The 19154-nt window shown below is 45.7% G+C and overlaps 1 protein-coding gene across 1 annotated transcript in view; it reads right to left on the reverse strand.

Moving 5' to 3' along the window:
- RAB3IL1 (RAB3A interacting protein like 1) overlaps positions 1–19154 on the reverse strand; it is a 119714-nt gene that overhangs the window by 46400 nt on the left and 54160 nt on the right. The window contains exons 5-6 of the mRNA XM_030201185.1: positions 14968–15183; positions 8772–8900 (exon numbers count right to left, since the gene is read on the reverse strand). Coding sequence (XP_030057045.1) covers positions 8772–8900; positions 14968–15183 — 345 coding nt within the window. The remainder of the gene's footprint in view (positions 1–8771; positions 8901–14967; positions 15184–19154) is intronic.

The raw sequence follows: 19154 nt of genomic DNA on the forward strand, positions 1-19154 counted from the left end.
AGGATGTGGAGGTGGTCTTCAGCTGGTGGAGCATGAAGATCATAGCTGCTGAGAGGGGAGGCAGGGGCAGGGTTACCATATTTTGTCCTCTTAAAAAGAGGACACATGCCCCGCCCCCCTGTCATGCCCCTTTCGCATCCTCACCCTGCCCCATCACTTATTCCCCTCCCCCCCGGGTCACATATTCCCCTCCCCTGCCCCCCCCCCCCCCGTCACCTCCCATCCCCTTACTTACTATCTACTGCCCTGGTGGTCTATTAACCTCTTCGGGGCAGGAAAGAGGGACCCAGATGAAATTGGGGGGCCTAGGCCCCCATGGCCCCAAGTAGCTACACCACTGGCTGAGAGACTGGGCCGGGCCCGGGGCAAGGCCGTCCCCGGGGCCCCGGCCCCGCCACCCGCCCCCTCCATTCGCCACCGGCACTCCCCCGCTCCACCGGGCTGGGCCCCCTGCATTGAAATCACAGCGCCTCTCACCTCCGTGTGAAAGCGTTGCAGGCAGCAGATCGCCTCCCTTTGGGCCTCCTTCCCTCCCTGTGTCCCGCCCTCGTCTGATGTAACTTTCGCGGGGGCAGGACACAAGGAGGGAAGGAGGGCCAAAGGGCGGCAATCTGCTGCCCTGCTGCCTGCAGTGCTTTACACGGAGGTGAGAGGCGCTGTGATTTCAATGCAGGGGGCCCGGCCCGGTGGAGGGGGGGAGCGGTGGCAAATGAAGGGGGTGGGTGGCGGCAGCAACCTCAGAGGGCGGCGGGGCCCCGGGGATGGCCTGGCCCAGGGCCCGGCCCAGTCTCTCAGCCAGTGGTGTAGCTACGTGGGGCCATGGGGGCCTGGGCCCCCTCCCCCCCAATTTCATCTGGGTCCCTGGTTTTTGCTGGTGGGGGTCCCCAACCCCTGCCAGCTGCCTTGTTCAACACCGTCATGTTGCTTGCCCTGCTTTCTCTTCCTCCTCACACCCTGCACGCTCCTTTAAGTGAAACTCTGCTAAGCTTCTGAGGATCTGTTCCTTCTGGATTCCTTTATGTTTATCCCACGCATTTTTGAATTCTGTTACCATTTTCATCTCCACCACCTCCTGCGGAAGGGCATTCCAAGTATCCACCACTCTCTCCGTGAAAAAATATTTCTTGACATTTTTCTTGAGTCTGCCCGCCTTCAATCTCATTTCATGTCCTCTAGTTCTACCGCCTTCCCATCTACGGAAAAGGTTCGTTTGCGGATTAAATGTGGGCTACCAATGCAATAAATAAATAAATACCTTTCAAATATTTAAACATCTGTATCATATCACCCCTGTTTCTCCTTTACTCCAGGGTATACATGTTCACTTCAGCAAATCTCTCCTTATACGTCTTGTAACGCAAATCCCATACCCATTTTCGTAGCTTTTCTTTGCACCGCTTCAATTCTTTTTACATCCTTAGCAAGATATGGCTTCCAAAACTGAACACCTCACCAACGACTTATACAGAGGCATTAAAACCTCCTTTCTTCTGCTGGTCACACCTCTCTCTATACGGCCTAGTAACCTTCTAGCTACGGCCACCGCCTTGTCACAATGTTTCGTCGCCTTCAGATCCTCAGATACTATCACCCCAAGATCCCTCTCCCCATCCGTACATATCAGACTCTCACCGCCTAACACATACGACTATTGTGGATTTCTACTCCCTAAGTGCATCACTTTGCATTTCTTCGCATTGAATTTTCTGCAGATCCTTTTTCATGTTTTCCACTCCCTCCCGGGTGTCCACTGTTACAAATCTTAGTATCATCCACAAATAGGCAAACTTTACCTTCAAATCCTTCGACAACGTCACTCACAAATATACTGAATAGAATCGGCCCCAGCACCGATCCCTGAGACACTCCACTACTCACCTTTCCCTCATCCGAGCGAATTCCATTAACCACCACCCTCTGGCGTCTGTCAAGCAGTTCCTAATCCAGTTCACCATGTCGGGTCCTATCTTCAGCCTTTCAAGTTTATTCAAGAACCTCCTGTGGGGAACCATGTCAAAAGCTTTGCTGAAATCTAAGTAGATTACGTCTATAGCACGTCCATGATTCAATTCTCCGGTCACCCAGTCAAAACCATGTTGTCTCAGATCTTGCAACTTATTGACTTCCAGGAAATTCACTATCCTTTCCTTCAGCATCGTTTCCATTACTTTTCCAATAACCGGTGAGGCTTACCGGCCTGTAGTTTCCAGCTTCTTCCCTATCACCACTTTTGTGAAGAGGGACCACATCCTCCGTTCTCCAATCCCAAGGAACCTCTGTTGTCCCTCCCCCTTTTTTTTCTGTCGCCCTTGTTGTGACTGTTTTGTTTGGAAGCTTTAATGTCATCAGACACAATCACCCTCAAGTCCCGTTCTTCCTTTGTACACTGAAGCACTTCACCCCTTATACTGTACCGTTCCCTTGGATTCCTGCGACCCAAATGCATGACCCTGCATTTTTTGGGGATTAAATCTCAGTTGCCAAATATCAGTCCATTCCTCCAGCTTTGCTAGGTCCCTCCACATGTCATTCACACCCTCCAGGGTGTCCACCCTGTTGCAGAGTTTGGTATCATCTGCAAAGAGACAAACCTTACCAGACAGCCCTTCCGCAATATCGCTCACAAAGACGTTAAAAAGAGCCAGCCCAAGGACCGATCCCTGCAGTACTCCACTGACAACATCCTTTTCTTCAGAGCAAGCTCCATTTACTACTACCCTCCGTCTCCTTCCATTCAACCAATTTTTAACCCAATCAGTTACTCTAGGTCCCATACCGAGGGCACTCAATTTATTTATCAGTCACCTGTGTGGCACCGTGTCAAAGGCTTTGCTGAAATCCAAGTATACCACATCAAGCACCCCTCCCACGTCCAACTGTTTGGTCACCCAGTCAAATAAGTCAGTCAGATTCGTCTGAAACGACCTGCCACTAGTGAAGATATGCTGCCTCAGGTCCTGCATTCCATTCAGTTTGAGAAATCTCACAATCCTCCGCTTTAGTAGCGTTTCCATTAGCTTACTCGCCACCCGGGTCAGACTGACAGGTCTGTAATTCCCAACCTCTTCCTTACTTCCACTCTTGTGCAAAGGAACCACATTTGCCCTTCTCCAGTCCTCCGGGACCACTCCAGTTTCTAAGGAAGCATTGAAGAGGTCAGTCAGCGGAGCCGCCAGAACTTCTCCGAGTTCCTTGAGCACCCTCTGGTGTATCCCATCAGGCCCATCGCTCTGTCTACTTTTAGTTTGGCTAGCTCCTCACAAACACAGTCCTCCATAAACGGTCTACCATATATCCATCCCCTTTAGCCTTTGTTTTCTGCAGCCCTACCCCCCCGGCCTTTCATCATTGAACACAGAGCAGAAATAATTGTTAAGCAGTTCAGCTCTATCCTTATTCTCTTCCACATATTTCTCTCCCTCTGCTTTAAGCCTCACAATGGTATTATGGAACTTCCTCTTGTCACTTACATATCTGAAAAAGGTCTTATCCCCCAATTTTACTATATTAGCTATCTTTTCTTCCACATTCCACGTCGCTTTCCCGATAGCTTTTCCAGCTTCTCTTCTCTTATTCAGGTATTCTTTCCTTTCTTCATTTTTCTGAGTTGTCTTATAATGTGCAAAGGCTAACCTCCTTTCCCTTATCTTTTCAGCTACTACATTCGAGTACCAGAGAGGCCTTCTTTTCCATTTCCTTTTATGTAATTTTCTAACATAAAGGTTAGTTGCCTTTAATATAGCTTTCAGTCTTGTCCATTGCTATTCTACATCCTTCAGCTGTTCCCATCCTACTAACTGTTTTTTTTTTTTTTTTTTTACATTTGTACCCCGCGCTTTCCCCACTCATGGCAGGCTCAATGCGGCTTACATATTATATACAGGTACTTATTTGAACCTGGGGCAATGGAGGGTTAAGTGACTTGCCCAGAGTCACAAGGAGCTGCCTGTGCCTGCAGTGGGAATCGAACCCAGTTCCCCAGGACCAAAGTCCACCACTCTAACCACTACGCCACTCCTCCACTCCTAAAGAATTGATTCACAGCCCTGGAGGTAGAAGAGCTAGAAACATCTAAAAAAACAGGAGGAAACAATGACCAAAAATGTCAACAAAAATGTCAACAGGAGGAAACTCCCCCATCTCAGCAAAGTTAGTTCCTTTGAAATCCAGGACCTTCAATCTTGAATGAGCCCTATCTCCTGTTTTAATATTGAACCACACCATTCGATCACTAGATGACAAATAGTCTCCCACCTTGACGTCAGAAATGTTCTCTCCATTCACAAGCACCAGGTCCAGAATAGCTCCATCCCACGTCGGTTCCGTTACCCACTGCTGAAACAATTCTTCCTGTAGGGAATCCAAGATCTCTTTGCTTCTAGACGACCCCGCAGCAGGAACACCCCAATCAACATCCGGCATATTGAAGTCACCTATTATTAGTACTTCCCCTTCCCTAGCTATCTTGTGGATGTCTTCAATTAAGTCCCTGTCAAATTCCTCCAACTGTGTGGATGACCTGTATATTACTCCGATATACATTTTCCTTTCCTTCTTTCCAGTTTAACCCACAGCGCTTCTTCCATACCCCATGCGTCCTGCAGTTCCATCACTTTGATATCATTCTTAGCATATAATGCCACTCCTCCACCCTTTTTTCCTACTCTGTCCTTCCTGAATAGATTATAGCCAGGTACAGCAATATCCTGATCATGGTTCCCCGTGAACCACGTCTCCGTGACTGCCACTAAATACAAGTCTGCTTCAATCATTGTAGCCTCTAGATCTAGAAGTTTGGTTTCCAATACTATGGGCATTGCTATACAAAGCTCTCCAGATGTTACTCTTTTTTTTCTCTTCTATAGGGGTATTTGAAGTCCTACCTTCCTTGGGGTTACTTATGGTTTTGTGGCCTTTTTTTACCCATTCCCATCAATTTTAGTTTAAAACCCTCTTTAGTACTTTAGCCTGTATGTTGCTGAAGATACTCCATCCCTTCCTTGATAGATGGACATCATCACCACTCAGTAGCTCTTGGAAAATCATCCCATGGTCAAAGAAACCAAAGCGCTCTCATCAGCACCAACCACGCAGCCACGCATTTATCTCCAAGATGCAAGCTTCAATCATTCGGCCTTTACCTTTGACAGGGAGGATAGATGAGAATACCGTCTGCACACCTAGATGCTTCACCCTCTGACCCAAAGCCATGAAGTCTCAAATGATATGTTCAATAAGATATTTAGCAGTATCATTTGTGCCAACATGGATAAGTAACATAGGAGAGTGGTCAGTAGGTTTGATGAGTCTAGGCAATCTTTCCACAACATCGCACACCTCCCTGGACGACATGTCCGGTCGGCAGATGGGCACTTCAGTATCCCTCAGAAGTGAATCTCCAACCACCACTACCATTCGCTTCTTTTTGGCCACTTGTCCCACTGGACAAGTGGCCAAAAAGAAGCAAAAGGTAGTGGTGGTTGGCATTTTTGGTCGTTGTTTCCTCCTGTTGACATTTTTGGTCATTGTTTCCTCCTGTTTTTTTAGATGTTTCTAGCTCTTCTACCTCCAGGGCTGTGAATCAATTCTTTAGTTCAACAGAAGATGGAGTTGGAGGGTTGATCTTGCAGAACCTGGTGACCTGCTTCCAGCTGAGCTCTGTCTGCCCAAGATCTACTCTCCCTTTGCTGGAAGTCCCCAATGTTTTGACTTGCATCTCCGTGCCAAATTTCTGGTTGTCCCAGATGTTTCTTAGTCTTGCCACTTCTTCTCTTAGTTCTTGTACTTCTTTCCCGAGGGATTCAATGTACATACATTTATCACATGAAACCAGAATCTTGTCTTGGTCCAAAGATTTGGTCTGGACAGAGGCAGAAGCTGTAAGGAAAGCAGTAGCTTTAGGGGCTTTTTGTTTCTTTACCATAGTTCCAAGTGTAGGGGCTGTTGTATTTGCGAAAATAAAATAAATGGCCTGTCAAACTACCAATCCTATTTTGTTTTCTCCTACACCTGTTCTGTGGGATATAGGTAGTAGGTAGTTTTTGTATAGTTTTAGTGTAAGATCTGAGAACCTGTTCAGATTTACTCTGTGGGTGGAATTCACCGTACTTCCTTGCCTATTTGGAATTCAGTGATTTAGCTTTTTCCTTCAGGGATTTGTTTGATTTAACTAAAGACAGTATTTAAAGTCAAATATTTAACTGCTGTGTAAGTTATAAAAGCAATAGATATTCTTGAAACAATTTTCTTGAAAAACGTACAAACATTTTATACAAGTAATTTCGGGAATAACTTGTATAAAATGTTTATACGTTTGGGTAGCTTGCCAGGTGCCCTTGACCTGGATTGGCCGCTGTCGGGGACAGGATGCTGGGCTCGATGGACCTTTGGTCTTTTCCCAGTATGGCATTACTTATGTACTTATATCTTCATGCGTCCATCTTGTTCAGCTGCTCAGCAGCGCCCCCCCCCCCCCCAGGTTGTGGTGAAGTCTCACTGTCCACTGAACCCCCCAGGGAACAGTTTGTGAGCTGAGAACTTGCCCAGGGCAAGAAGGAACCCACTTGGCAGGTGGGGAGATGTCAGAACAGGACCACAAGTGCAAAGAGATGCAGGCAGGGCTTATGAACAACTTGAGATCTCCTGGAGGCCAAGAGCTTGACACACAGTAAGTGATACAGATGTGTCAGGATGGCAGGTGCAAATTTAAAAAACCCCAAACACACAAGTCAGGCCATAAGCCTCTCTCCAGAAACTGGGCAACGTGTTATCTCTACACAGAATTGTTTTGTTCATTGAATCCAGAGTCTTTTGAGATGGGTGGGGGGGGGGGGTGGGGGGTCCTCATCAAAAAAGACAATTGCATCTAGTAAACTTCTGAATTATCAGAGACAAGTCAAACCTCCTTCATGCAGGAAAAGAATTTCCATCATGCTTGGACACTAGTTTGATAACTGTACCTAGAGTTCTGGCCTACTACTACTACTTAACACTTCTATAGCGCTACAAGGCATACGCAGCGCTGTACACCATACACATAAAGATAGTCCCTGCTCAAAGAGCTCACAATTTAAATAAGACAGGTAACAGACAAAACAACTAAGGGGTAAGGGGAGGAGGGGATAAAAGGTACAGGCAAGTGAGCAGTGGTTAGGACTCAAAAGCGGCGTCAAAGAGGTGGGCTTTTAGCTTGGACCTGAAAACGGCCAAAGATGGGGCTAGACATACATGCTCGGGAAGTCTATTCCAGGCATGTGGTGCAGCGAGATAGAAGGAACGGAGTCTGGAATTAGCAGTAAAGGAGAAGAGGACAGACAAGAAAGATTTGTCAACAGAACGGAGTGCCCGCGGGGGGGTGTAGGGAGAGACAAGAGTGGAGAGGTACTGGGGAGCAGCAGAGTGAATACACTTATAGGTCAGAAAGAGAAGTTTGAATTGAATGCGGAAACGGATAGGGAGCCAGTGAAGTGACTTGAGGAGAGGGCTAATGTGAGCATAGCGATTTTGGCGGAAAATGATTCGTGCAGGAATTTTGGACTGATTGAAGAGGAGAGAGATGGCTAAGTGGGAGGCCGGTGAGAAGCAGGTTGCAATAGTCTAGGCGAAAGGTGATAAGAGTGTGGATAAGGGTTCTGGTAGAATGCTCAGAGATGAAGGGACAGATTTTGCTGATGTTATAGAGAAAGAAACAACAGGTTTTGGCAATCTGCTGAATGTGAGCAGAGAAGGAGAGGAGTCGAAGATGACCCCAAGGTTACGAGCTGATGAGACAGGGAGAATGAGTCCACAGAAATAGAGAAAGGGGGGAGAGGATAGGTGGGTTTAGGGGGAAAGATGAGAAGCTCAGTCTTGGCCATGTTAAGCTTCAGATGATGTTGAGACATCCAGGCAGCGATATCAGATAGGCAGGATGATACATTGGTCTGGATGCTGGGTGAGATTTCGGGGGTAGAGAGGTAGATCTGGGAGTCATCAGCATAGAGATGGTATTGAAAGCCGTGGGATGATATCAGAGAGCCAAGGGAGGAAGTGTAGATGGAGAACAAGAGAACCCTGAGGTACTCCAATTGGTAGTGGGAAGAAGTGGAAGAGGATCCACCAGAGTGTACACTAAAGGTGCGAAACGAGAGGTAGGAGGAGAACCAGGAAAGAACAGAGCCCTGGAATCCAAGTGAAGACAGTGTATCAAGAAGTAGGCTGTGATCAACAGTATCAAAAGCGACGGACAGATCGAGAAGGATGAGGATAGAATAGAGACCTTTGGATTTGGCCAGTAACAGGTCGTTGGAAACTTTTGTAAGTGCAGTTTCAGTTGAATGAAGAGGGCGAAAGCCAGATTGGAGTGGGTCAAGAAAGGCATGAGATGAAAGAAAGTCAAGTCAACGGCGATGAACGGCGTGTTCAAGTATCTTGGAGAGGAAGGGGAGGAGGGAGATGGGTCGATAGCTGGAAGGACATGTAGGGTCAAGTGAGGGCTTCTTAAGGAGTGGTGTGACCACAGCATGTTTGAAGGCATCGGGAATGGCTGCAGTGGAAAGTGAAAGATTGAGCATATGACAGATAAAAGGGGTAAGAGAGATGGTGTTCAGAAGGTGGTTAGAATGGGATCAGAGGAACAGGTAGTTCATTTAGAGGAGGAGAGAATGTGTGTTGTTTCTTCATTAGTGACTTCAGGAAAGGATGAAAAGGACGGAGGGGTTGTGGCGATAGGGGAACGGACAAGGGAAGGGACAAGGGGAGGGAGAGGTGGGGGTGGCCTAGTGCTCCCTTACCTCACATTTGACAAAATCCAGACAAGGCCCAATGTCTTCATGATAAATTCTCTCCAGAAAGGGGCAGGATCTGTCAAGAGTTGGGGATTCCTTCCAAGCCTGGAACTCACTGAACAAAACTGTGTCAATCTGTGAAAACAACAATGTGGAGAGAGGAGGGAGGAGAAGAGAAAGGAAACGGAGAAGAAAGAAGAGGGAGAAAAAGAATGAAAAGAAAAGAAATAAAATGAGGAGTTAAGAACAAAGGAAAGAAAACATGAGGCAGAGAAGAATAAATATAGAAAAAAAGACACAGAGGAAGGGAAGAGAGAGAGAGATCATACAAATAGAAATTAGAATGCAATTTTTCCACAAGGAATGTAATGTTAAAAGTTACACTTCAAACCTATGGATAGTCCAACCCACTGTAAAGCAATGAATAACTGAGATGATGCTGATTAAGCCCCAGAGGGACAGGATGGAGACTTCCAGGCGTTCTGCAGGCAAGCGTCTCACATTTCTACAAGACAGACTACTCTAAACTTCTAGCCTGTAGAGATGCTAAGTAGTAAAATCTACTAATCATTTCTATGATGCAACTAGACATATACAGTGTTGTATACAATCATTAATAAGCAGACAGAGGCTCTGACTGACCACACAGCAGAACCCCGTCTGTCCTCTATAATAGTGATACTCAAGTCAGTACAGGGGGCACACGCAGCCAGTCACGTTTTCAAGATAACCAGAATGAATATGTATATGTTTGCACGCACTGCCTCCTTGATATACAAAGTATCCCAAGTATATTTATTGTAGATATCCTGAAGACCTAACTGGCTAGGTGTGCCCCTAAGACTGGGTTGAGAACGACTGCTTTGTAACAAAGGTAGACAAGAGGTCCAGTCATCCACTGACAAACCTTCCAAATTCCTAACTCCCTAACAAACCTGCTTTAGGTATAAAGACAAACACAATTAACTATTTCTGATAATTATGGTGATGTTACCCAGTTAGTAAACCACAATATTCTAAGCCTCCAAACAGCAAAAGCAGATGATGACTGAAGTCCATGGAATGACAAGAAAAATTATTTTTATACACACACAACAGTGCCTTAAACTGAAAGGATCAGACAGCCAGGGTAGACCTAAGGGTATTCTGACGCCCTAGGCCAACCTTCCACCCTGTGCTCCCTCCAGAGGCAGCTCAGGTCTTAATTCTTCCCCCCTCACAATCCAATATCTCTCCTTTCCGGCCCTCTCTCCTGCTCTCCAACCCTCCCCTAGTCTAGCACCTCTCCTTGCCTTCCAATCCCCCCTTCTTCAGTATCTCTCCTTTCCTACCTCCTTGCATCCATCATCAGCTTCTCTCCCCTCCTCCTCCAGGCCTGCGCTGCTGCTGCCACCCTTCCTCTTCCAGAGCCAAAGGCAGAAATGGATTCAGCACTTGCTTGAGGTCCTTAATCAGGAGCCTGTGCTTAAGCGTTGCCTCTTCCTGCTCCCCCTCTGACACAGGGCTTCCTGTTGGGGGATCCCGGCACAAGATACAGCAGCGCTCAAAGTGCAAGTTAGTCGTTAAGAACCATTCCAGTGCTGAATCCATTTGTTAATTTGGCCCCAGAAAGAGAAGAGTGGTGGCAGCAGCAGGGAAAGGGTAAAGGAGGGAGAAGACATGCTGCACTTCTGTTGCTCTGCTGCTCCTGCTAGTCCACCTAGAGACGGGACCAGCCCTCCAGACAGCAACATGTTATAAAGGCTGAGCCAGTCTATGTTTTGCCATCTTTGTGTATAAGCTATCAATCCCATTGTCTAACAGAAGCCAGTCTACAAGTTTATCATTCCTAGAAGAATTCTGCACAACTGTGCAACACAAAATTTGTGCAGAATTCCCCAACTACGAAGAAGTTTGGCAGGAACCAGCATCCGCTGCTCTGCTCAACCTCTCTCCTCTTCCCCAGCAAAGACTGCATAGCAAGAGAAGCACAAAGAAAACAACTTCCTTCTCTTCTGCCAGCCTAGACCCGTTTGTTTGAACCATGGGGCTGTATGGAGGACACTGCAGTTCACATGAACATTTGGGTCTAGCCCAGCACAGGATGATGAAGAAGCCCAACGCACAGTTGTGTATTTACAATTCTTCTTGCCACACAATCTCTGCAGGGAAGAGGTGGAGAGCAACTTATGCTAGTGTGTGTCATGGGGATTTGGGGGGGGGGGCAGAACAAGCTGAGAGTGTACCACTAATGTGGGGTGGGGGGAGAAATCAAGCTTGAGGGTGTGCGAAGGGGGAGACAGACAATGAAAGCTGAGGAGGGGAGTGAAGGAGAAAGAATGAAGGGGGGAGAATGGGAGGTTGGAGGCTGAGGGGGAAAAAGACAGGAGAGGATTTCAGGCCTAAGGATGGGGGAATTCTGCACAAAAACACTAATTTTGAAGAATTTTAAACTACTGTGCTTAGAATGTTCAAACATTTTGCCCAGAACTCCCCCAGGAATACTCTATAGATGTAATATGAGCTTCTCAGGAGTAGCCCCCACACTCTGGAATTTACTCCCAGAGGGGCTACATGTAACTCCAGACTACCTCTACTTCAGGAAGCAGGTGAAAGTCTAACTTTTCTCCCAAGCCTTTAATATATAGGGTGACTGACTATACACTCATTCTGCACCTGGACTACCTTTCTACATACATTGTAACTGAGATCAGTTCCTTATCTCTTGCTTAACTATACAACAAACTTGCCTTGATTTTAACTAACCATCAAATTATCCAAACTCTGTACCACTCTCTCATCATATATCTGCACTTGGTCCCTCTCAGCTATATAGTAAGCTGTATTGTAGGAAATCTTAAGCATCATATCTGTTAGTTGAATGTTCTAATATATGCTTATTAAGTGTATCATTAGTATTATGCTAACATTGTATTATATCTCTGGTATTTGAATTCCAGTGCTGTTAAATATATAAATTTTTGATACTGTTTCACAGTACTTCTATTATTAGATTTCTTTTACTGTTTTCAAGTTTACTTCATTTATTGTTTTATTCTTGGCTGTTAACAAAATTATAAAAGTTTTATGTTAAACTGTACCCCGTTTTGGGTGAAACTCTTCATAAAGGTGGTTAATAAATCCCAGTAAATAAATGTCCCTTCTGACATGACTATCGTTCCACCATACCTTAAGCTAAGGGTCTCACCTTTGAACTGAGGGGAAACTGGGACCTATGATGTTAGTGGAACTATGTGGGAAAAGACACCTAGGATGAAATGAACATAGATCTCGCTCACTGCACAAGATGAGGATTTGTGTTTTAGGGACTTATTAATAACCAAATACTTGGCTTCAATGTTCACTTGTTGGGAGGAATTTAAAACAAAGAAACATCACAATGTAATACGCAAACCATCTCTGAATCCTGGGATCAGGTCTGCATTCTGAACTCCATGCCCTGTCGTATGCACTGGAAGCTGCTGCACCACACAAAGGAAAGGGAGCATCCACAAAACAGGAGAGGACTGAAAAAAGGAAGAGGGAGGGAGGAGAGAGCAAACAGCAATACCTGCCACAAGGAAGAAGAGGGGCAACAGGGAGAGTCCGCTCCCAGGCCCTGCCAACCCGGCTCATAGGTGATTTGCACGGCCTTCCCCGGGACGATACAGAGCATCAAGGAGAGGAGAGTGGGTACCCCTGCCTACTGGGGACAGGGAGAGGAGAAAGAGAACTCAAAAGAAAAAAATAAAATAAGGAAAGAGAAAACATTTGAAAAACAGCAAGAGAAAAAGAAAATGAGGAGAGAGGAGATAAAAGCAGAAAGACAGTTAGCTAAAGCTGCAGCTGTTTATCAGCCTAGTAAGTGTGCCCTGCACACCCTCATGAGGAACAGAACTCAGCCCCAAACCCTCCTATCATTATAGCCAGACAAATAAAACCACAAAGGACAAGCACATGCCTCTATTAACTCCTGCACAAATGGTATCCAGCGCACAGGCCACTCAGCATGAATTTCAGGGGCAGCTGTATCATTTTCTCCAACACAGATACATAAAAACAAAAGAATAGCCATACTGGGTCAGACCAGTGCTCCATCTAGCCCAGTATCCTGCTTCCAACAGTGGCCAATCCAGGTCACAAGTACCTGGAAGAAACCCAGGTAATGTGAAGCACAGCAGGATCCCAACTTGGGAAACTGGTTTCCAGATTCTGAATGGTGGCTGGGCACGTGATCTGACACTAGTTCTACATGCATTTCTTCTATGTTTGTGCAGCGCTGCGTACGCCTTGTAGCGCTATAGAAATGCTAAATAGTAGTAGTATGCAAGCTCCAGCTCCACCAGCCAGGCTTGGCAAGTCTCCTGCATTTGGCAGTGACTAACAGTGAAGACAGCCTGCTGGGTGCTATTTAGAGAGGCAAAGAAAATCCTAGAGCACCATCAGCTTTGGCCTCTACATTTCCAGGGTAAGGAGATTCAACTACATCAGGCAGGACACTCGCCTCAGCTCTTAGAGAAAGCTGATGCTGACAGCTGCTGCACTGTCCTGTCCAGTTCCTAAAAAAAGTTCCACTGACAGTCTCGGCCTGAAAGCAAGGCCCCATAAGACTGAAGCCCCTACTGCAAACAGTTAGAGATAGGAAGACACATCAGGAATAAATAAACCACTTGATTCACTTAGGATTTTAGGTCAAATTATTCCATGCTGTTAATTTATAAATATACTCAATTTAATAAAATATAAGATCCTGATTATGGAAGAACTGTTTCACTTTTGGTACCTCGAGACACTACCATCTTTTTCCTGTTAGAGGATGTTACACAATTGTTTTGCTAGAAAGAATGAGGTTTTGCTAGAAAGAATGAGGTTTTCTGAATTTTCAGGTGGCTTGTAGTGGCTGAAGCATGGAAACAAATGAGCCAGTGCAGCAGATGCCAGACTAGGTGGCTTTTAATGAAATTACAGATGGAACAGCCCTTATGATCAACACTAACAACAATCCTCCCACAGACAAGAGGTTTGACAGGTCTGGGAAAGAGAAAAGCCCAGACCTGTCAAACCTAAAACCAGTCTCACCCACCACCTCCAGGCCCCTCACCACCCCCAAGCTCACAATTCCCCCCTCCCCCACCGCAAATAGATTGAACCCTGGTTGTCCAGTGGGACCCTTGACAGGCCTGGTCTCCCCCCACCCCAAAAGCTAGCTCTGGTAGTCTAGCATTACCCCTCCCAGCCCCCTCATACCTTTAAGAAAGTCTCCTAGCTTCAGAGAGTAGCACTCCTTCCCTCCTCCTATGGGCGCTGCCTCAAAATAGTGGCACCCTGCCATTTTGAGGCAGCGCCCACAGGAGGAGGGAGGAAGTGCTAGTCCCTCCTCCTGTTTGAAGCTAGGAGACTCTTAAAGGTATGGGGGGGCTTGGGGGGGGGGGGGGAACAGCTGTAGACCAGCAGGGCTAGCTTTTGGGGGTTGGAGAAAGCCAGACCAGGCTTGGCAAAGGCCCCACTGGAACACCAGGGTTCAATGTATTCGGGGGAGAGGGGAAATTATGAGCGGGGGGGAGGGTGACGAGTCTGCAGGTCCACCAGACTTCCAGGCCCTTGGGGGTGGGGGCCAGGGAAGAATGCAAATGCATGCTGAACAGGGTCTCCCCATCCTTCCTCAATGCCCTGGCAAACTCCAATGCAAGCTCTGAGCTGGCGTAGAGTTTGCCTTGGGAGCAGCACTCTTGGTTGGCACGCTGCCCACTGAGCACTGGGGAGAACAGTGATAATTCTGTTTAGCATGCATTTGCATGCTCATTGCATTCACAGCCAGCAAGCTCGTTATTTCACACGGTTGCTGGCTCTGGATGTTTTGCAGCAGCAAATGTGGGCGCTAGTCCAGTGCTAATGGCCTCTAGCACTCGCATTTGCTTTTGAGCATTGGGGCCCCAGTTAGGCGACTCCAACTCTCTATATTACATGTCATTACACAAAGCAGAAATATAGAGAACACGTTACCATCTTATGAACTCCAGAAAGAAGTTCTCTTTGTCACAATGCGAGTACAATGGTGAGCGTTAGCACTAAATTTGAGAGACCGAGACCGTATTCCACATGCCCTGGCTTAGGAGTGAGATTCATTCCTGTCATGGTATGCGCAAAAATAACCCATTTGGAGAAATTGCCCCGAGACCAAAATACTAACAAGCCCAATCAGCATGCACCTTCCTTGCCCCACCTCTTTGTTCTCCTTGCTAATCAGCTCTGGTGGGGGGCTCTGGCTGGGTGCAGTGACAATGGCACTGCTGGTACTTTTGTTGCGCGTGTGGCCCTTCCTGAAGACAGTTTTGGAGGGGCTCTGTAGCTGAGGGTGAAGCTCCCGGTTTGGTGAAGAGGGGGTTGAGGTGATCACGAGGGTCTTTAGTGCTGTAACTTCAGCCTGCAGCATATCGATCTGAACACAAGAGAAACAAGAGTGTTACAGCAGCCACCTCCCATATCCACATTACTGAAGCACTCAGCACACTAAGTCTGCTCCATTTAGAGAAGAACAAACAGAAAACAAATGGGATCTTGATCTCTCCAGGATGTTTGGCACATAATGTCCTGTGACTTAAAAATAATGACGTGCCCGAGGGATTAATGCCACGTGCCGCCAGTGGGAGACCTGGTTTCAATTCCCAGCTCTGGTTCCTAATTTTTCGCCCAGCTGAGGCTGAAAATGCTTTTCAACCAGCACATACAGGAAACAAGGGAACAAGGTTTTCCTGACACCCCTCACTCCCACGGACAGAGTAGAGGAAAACACTACAATTGGCTCTTCTGGAAGACATGTCCTGCTACCTTGATGTGCACATTTTGTACTTGAACTCACATGTGAATACACACAAACACTGGAGGATTTGCTTGAAATGTCCTCAGATGGGCCTCTAGTAGGGGGAGTGGGGTTGCATCTAGTTAGTACTTTTGCTTATCCTCTTACCACCCCAATCTGTTCAATCTGCAACAAGGTAACGTGTGACCTTTCAGACAGAAAGAGGTGATGTTGAGATTTGAATGATTTACCTGCAACTGTGAAATACTTGAGAAAAATTCTACAGCAACCCATGGACAGAAATTATGTGGGAAAGAGAGGAGATGGGATGAGGAGGAGCTGGAAGCGTGGCTTCTCACACAGGACAAGTAAAGGATCATGGTTTGTTATACCACTTTTCTGTGGTACAACCAAAGCAGTTTACATATATGATATGCAGGTACTTTCTCTGTCCCTAGTGGGCTCACAAAGTTTTGTACTGGGGCAATGGAGGATTAAGCGACTTGCCCAGGGTCACAAAAAGCCACAGAAGGATCTGAAACCAGTTCCCCAGGTTCACAGCCCATTGCACTAACCATTAGGCTACTCCTCTTCTCCAACAGAGTGCAGTGGACTGAGAACCTGGGGAACCAGTTTCGATTCTTACTGGGCACGGAATATCAAGGGCTAAATTTGGTGGGGATGGCCACTGGAACTTACGTGGGTCTGGCCAACATTCAGCCAGGGCCCACAAAAGACAATTATGCCGGCCCCAGCTGAATATCAATTGGGACCCACATAATTCTAAAAACCTCTGATCCTCCTCTCTGCTCCCCTTCCTCTTTCCCCCTCCCCCATCCTGCCACACTGAAAGCCCTTCTCCCTCCCCAAGGGGGTTTCACTCTTGCCAATGCCCCCAGTAGAACCACCAGGGATACAGGTGGGTTGGGGGAGGGGCTGTTTTGGGGGCTGAAAGTGGGATCGACAGTATTTTGACATTCAAAGCCAGTTATGCCACTCCTAGGCCCATATAGCTAAGCAGGTGAATTTAGGACAAAATTCACCTGCTTAGCTATGCGGGTCCCGAACTGAATATTGCCAGCACCCACATAATCCCTGGCTGCTCCCCAACACTGTCCCTGACCCGTCCACTTTTTTGTTGGGCGATCTGTGGTGATATCTGGACAGAATGCATTACTATTTCAACAATTTATATCTATATCTGCTAAAACAGTGGAAAACGATTATCAAACCGTTTTGGAAAAAGAAGATGCAACATGGTGTAGAGGACTGTGCTGTTTGGTGAACTAGCCACCTGCTTCAGGGATCACAGAACTCGGTTAAGTCACTGCTCTATGTATGACAACATTGCGTTGGACTTTGCAGACCTGTGACATTACTACTCTTTGCTGGCAGTGCATTTGCTGTGTACACATACACATGCATGATACATAAGGTACCATACATAGAGCAGTGACTTAACAGAGTTCTGTGACCCTAAAGCATGTGGCTACCACCGAAACACGGACCCATGTTGGGTCTCACTTTGGTGCCTTAATGAAGACTTTTTTACTGCAACTCACATCTTGAGTCATGAATCATCCTCTACTCTGTGTTGCATCTTGCTTCCTCGCAGAGGTTTTTTTCTGTTTCTCCTGTGGATTTTGGAAAAAAAAAGAAACATTTATGCGGGACTCTCTAAATCTTTGGAAGGTCGTGGATTTAGAATATAAGCAAAGGAAATGTACATCAAGTTTCATAAATTTTCCCCGAGTAAAATGGTGGAGTAGCCGTGTCAGTCCACTTTTAAAGGTAATATACAGAAATAAAACATTTTAAAAAAGTTAGATGATACCTTTCTTATTGGACTAACAATATGTTTCTTCATTGATTAGCTTTCAAAGGTAACCCCTGCTTTAAATCTAGAAAATGATGATTCAACTCCAAGATTGAGAGGAAAATTGTTCCACAGAGAAGGAGCAACAACTGAGAAAATAGAGGAGCGTATATTATCAAAACAAATTTGACAAAAAGAAAGAATTGTCAAGAGGTTCATGAGAAGACTGAATTGAGAGTGTAAGGTATAAGCAGTTCAAACAGAACTAAGGTGCTCCAGAATAACATATTTCATGAAGTTATGTTAAGGATTTTACAGGAGATTCGCGCAGATACTGGTAACCAATGCTCTTGTCGCAATAATGGTCCCAATGATTGGCTACTGGAATCATTTTGGAAGTGGTATTTTGTCTGAGCTGTAATTATTTTATATCTTTCACAGTCAGAAACCCATAAAAAGTGCATTACAATAATCTAAGTGCCCTAAAATGGAGTATCTTCCTCAAGGCTTTTTGGTCAAAGAATGATTGAACAGAGCAAATCTGCTTCAATGTAAAAAAACATTATTGAACAATGGAGGACATGTGTGACAGGAATTTTAATCAGTCATCAATAACTACTCCCAGAATTTTCAGGAATTAGAGAATATCAATCTGAATCCCATCCACAGTTAAGGGGTGTATGTAAGGAGTGTGCTAGTGTAGTGCTAAAAATCAGGGCTTTTATTTTATTCACATTCAGCTTTAGTTTGTGTAATGTTAAACCATACTGCAATTCTGTCAGACTTATTATTTAATTCAAGAACAGGAGATGACTGGGACAAATCGACGATACTCAGTATTTGTATATCATCCACATATGCAAAAGTAGTCAGGTCTAATGACTGAATCAATGTCAATAACAGTGCCAAAAATACACTGAATAGTGCTGGCGCTAGTAAAGAAATTTGTGGAACCCCAAGTATGAGAGTAGGAAGATGAAGTGAGTTTCTTCTAGAGAATGATATTTTCTATCTTTGAAAGAGACAGGAACGGAACCAGGACAGTGCATTGGGCCACATTCTATATAAGACGACTAAAATCTAGGCATGTCCAATTCATGCGCCTAGCGGTATTGTATAAGCTGTGTCTACATTCAGACACAGTTTATAGAATAGCACATAGGTTGGGTGGACGTGCAGTCATTTATGCCAGTGTCTAAATCTAGGCACGCTCCCCCAAATTCTATAAACACACGTGTAGATGTGATTGATGACTCCGACACACCCACACTCCTTCCATGGCCACATCCCTTTTTTGATTGCAAACACAGGAATGTGCACCACATTTTAGAATACACCTAAAAAGAACTGCACGTAAATTCCAATTACATCCAATTAGTGTTGATAATTGGTCATTATCAGCCATTTATCAAGACTAATTGGCTCGTTACTTTGATAGCTTTGAAGTCTACCTAATAGAATAAGCACTGTGACACCTGGTAATGTAATCTCAGTGGAATGGTCTTTATGAAAGCCCAACTGCTAAGGGTGTAAAACAGGGAACAGGGAGTAACAGGATGAAGGTGAAAAGGGATTCACTCAGGCATAATCTAAGAAATATTTCTTTACAAAAAAGGTGGTGGATGCATGAAATGGTTTCTCAGTGGGCAAATACAGTATCAAAATTCAAGAAAGCATGGAACAAAGAGGAAAGAAAGGGATAGATTGTAGAGCTTAGCAACTGGTATGGATGGGCAGACTGATTAGACTGTACGGTCTTTATCTGCCATCATTTTCTCTGTCTGTATGCCAAAAA

This window comes from Microcaecilia unicolor, chromosome 4 (assembly GCF_901765095.1).
Source record: "Microcaecilia unicolor chromosome 4, aMicUni1.1, whole genome shotgun sequence".
Classification (NCBI taxonomy): Eukaryota; Metazoa; Chordata; class Amphibia; order Gymnophiona; family Siphonopidae; genus Microcaecilia; species Microcaecilia unicolor.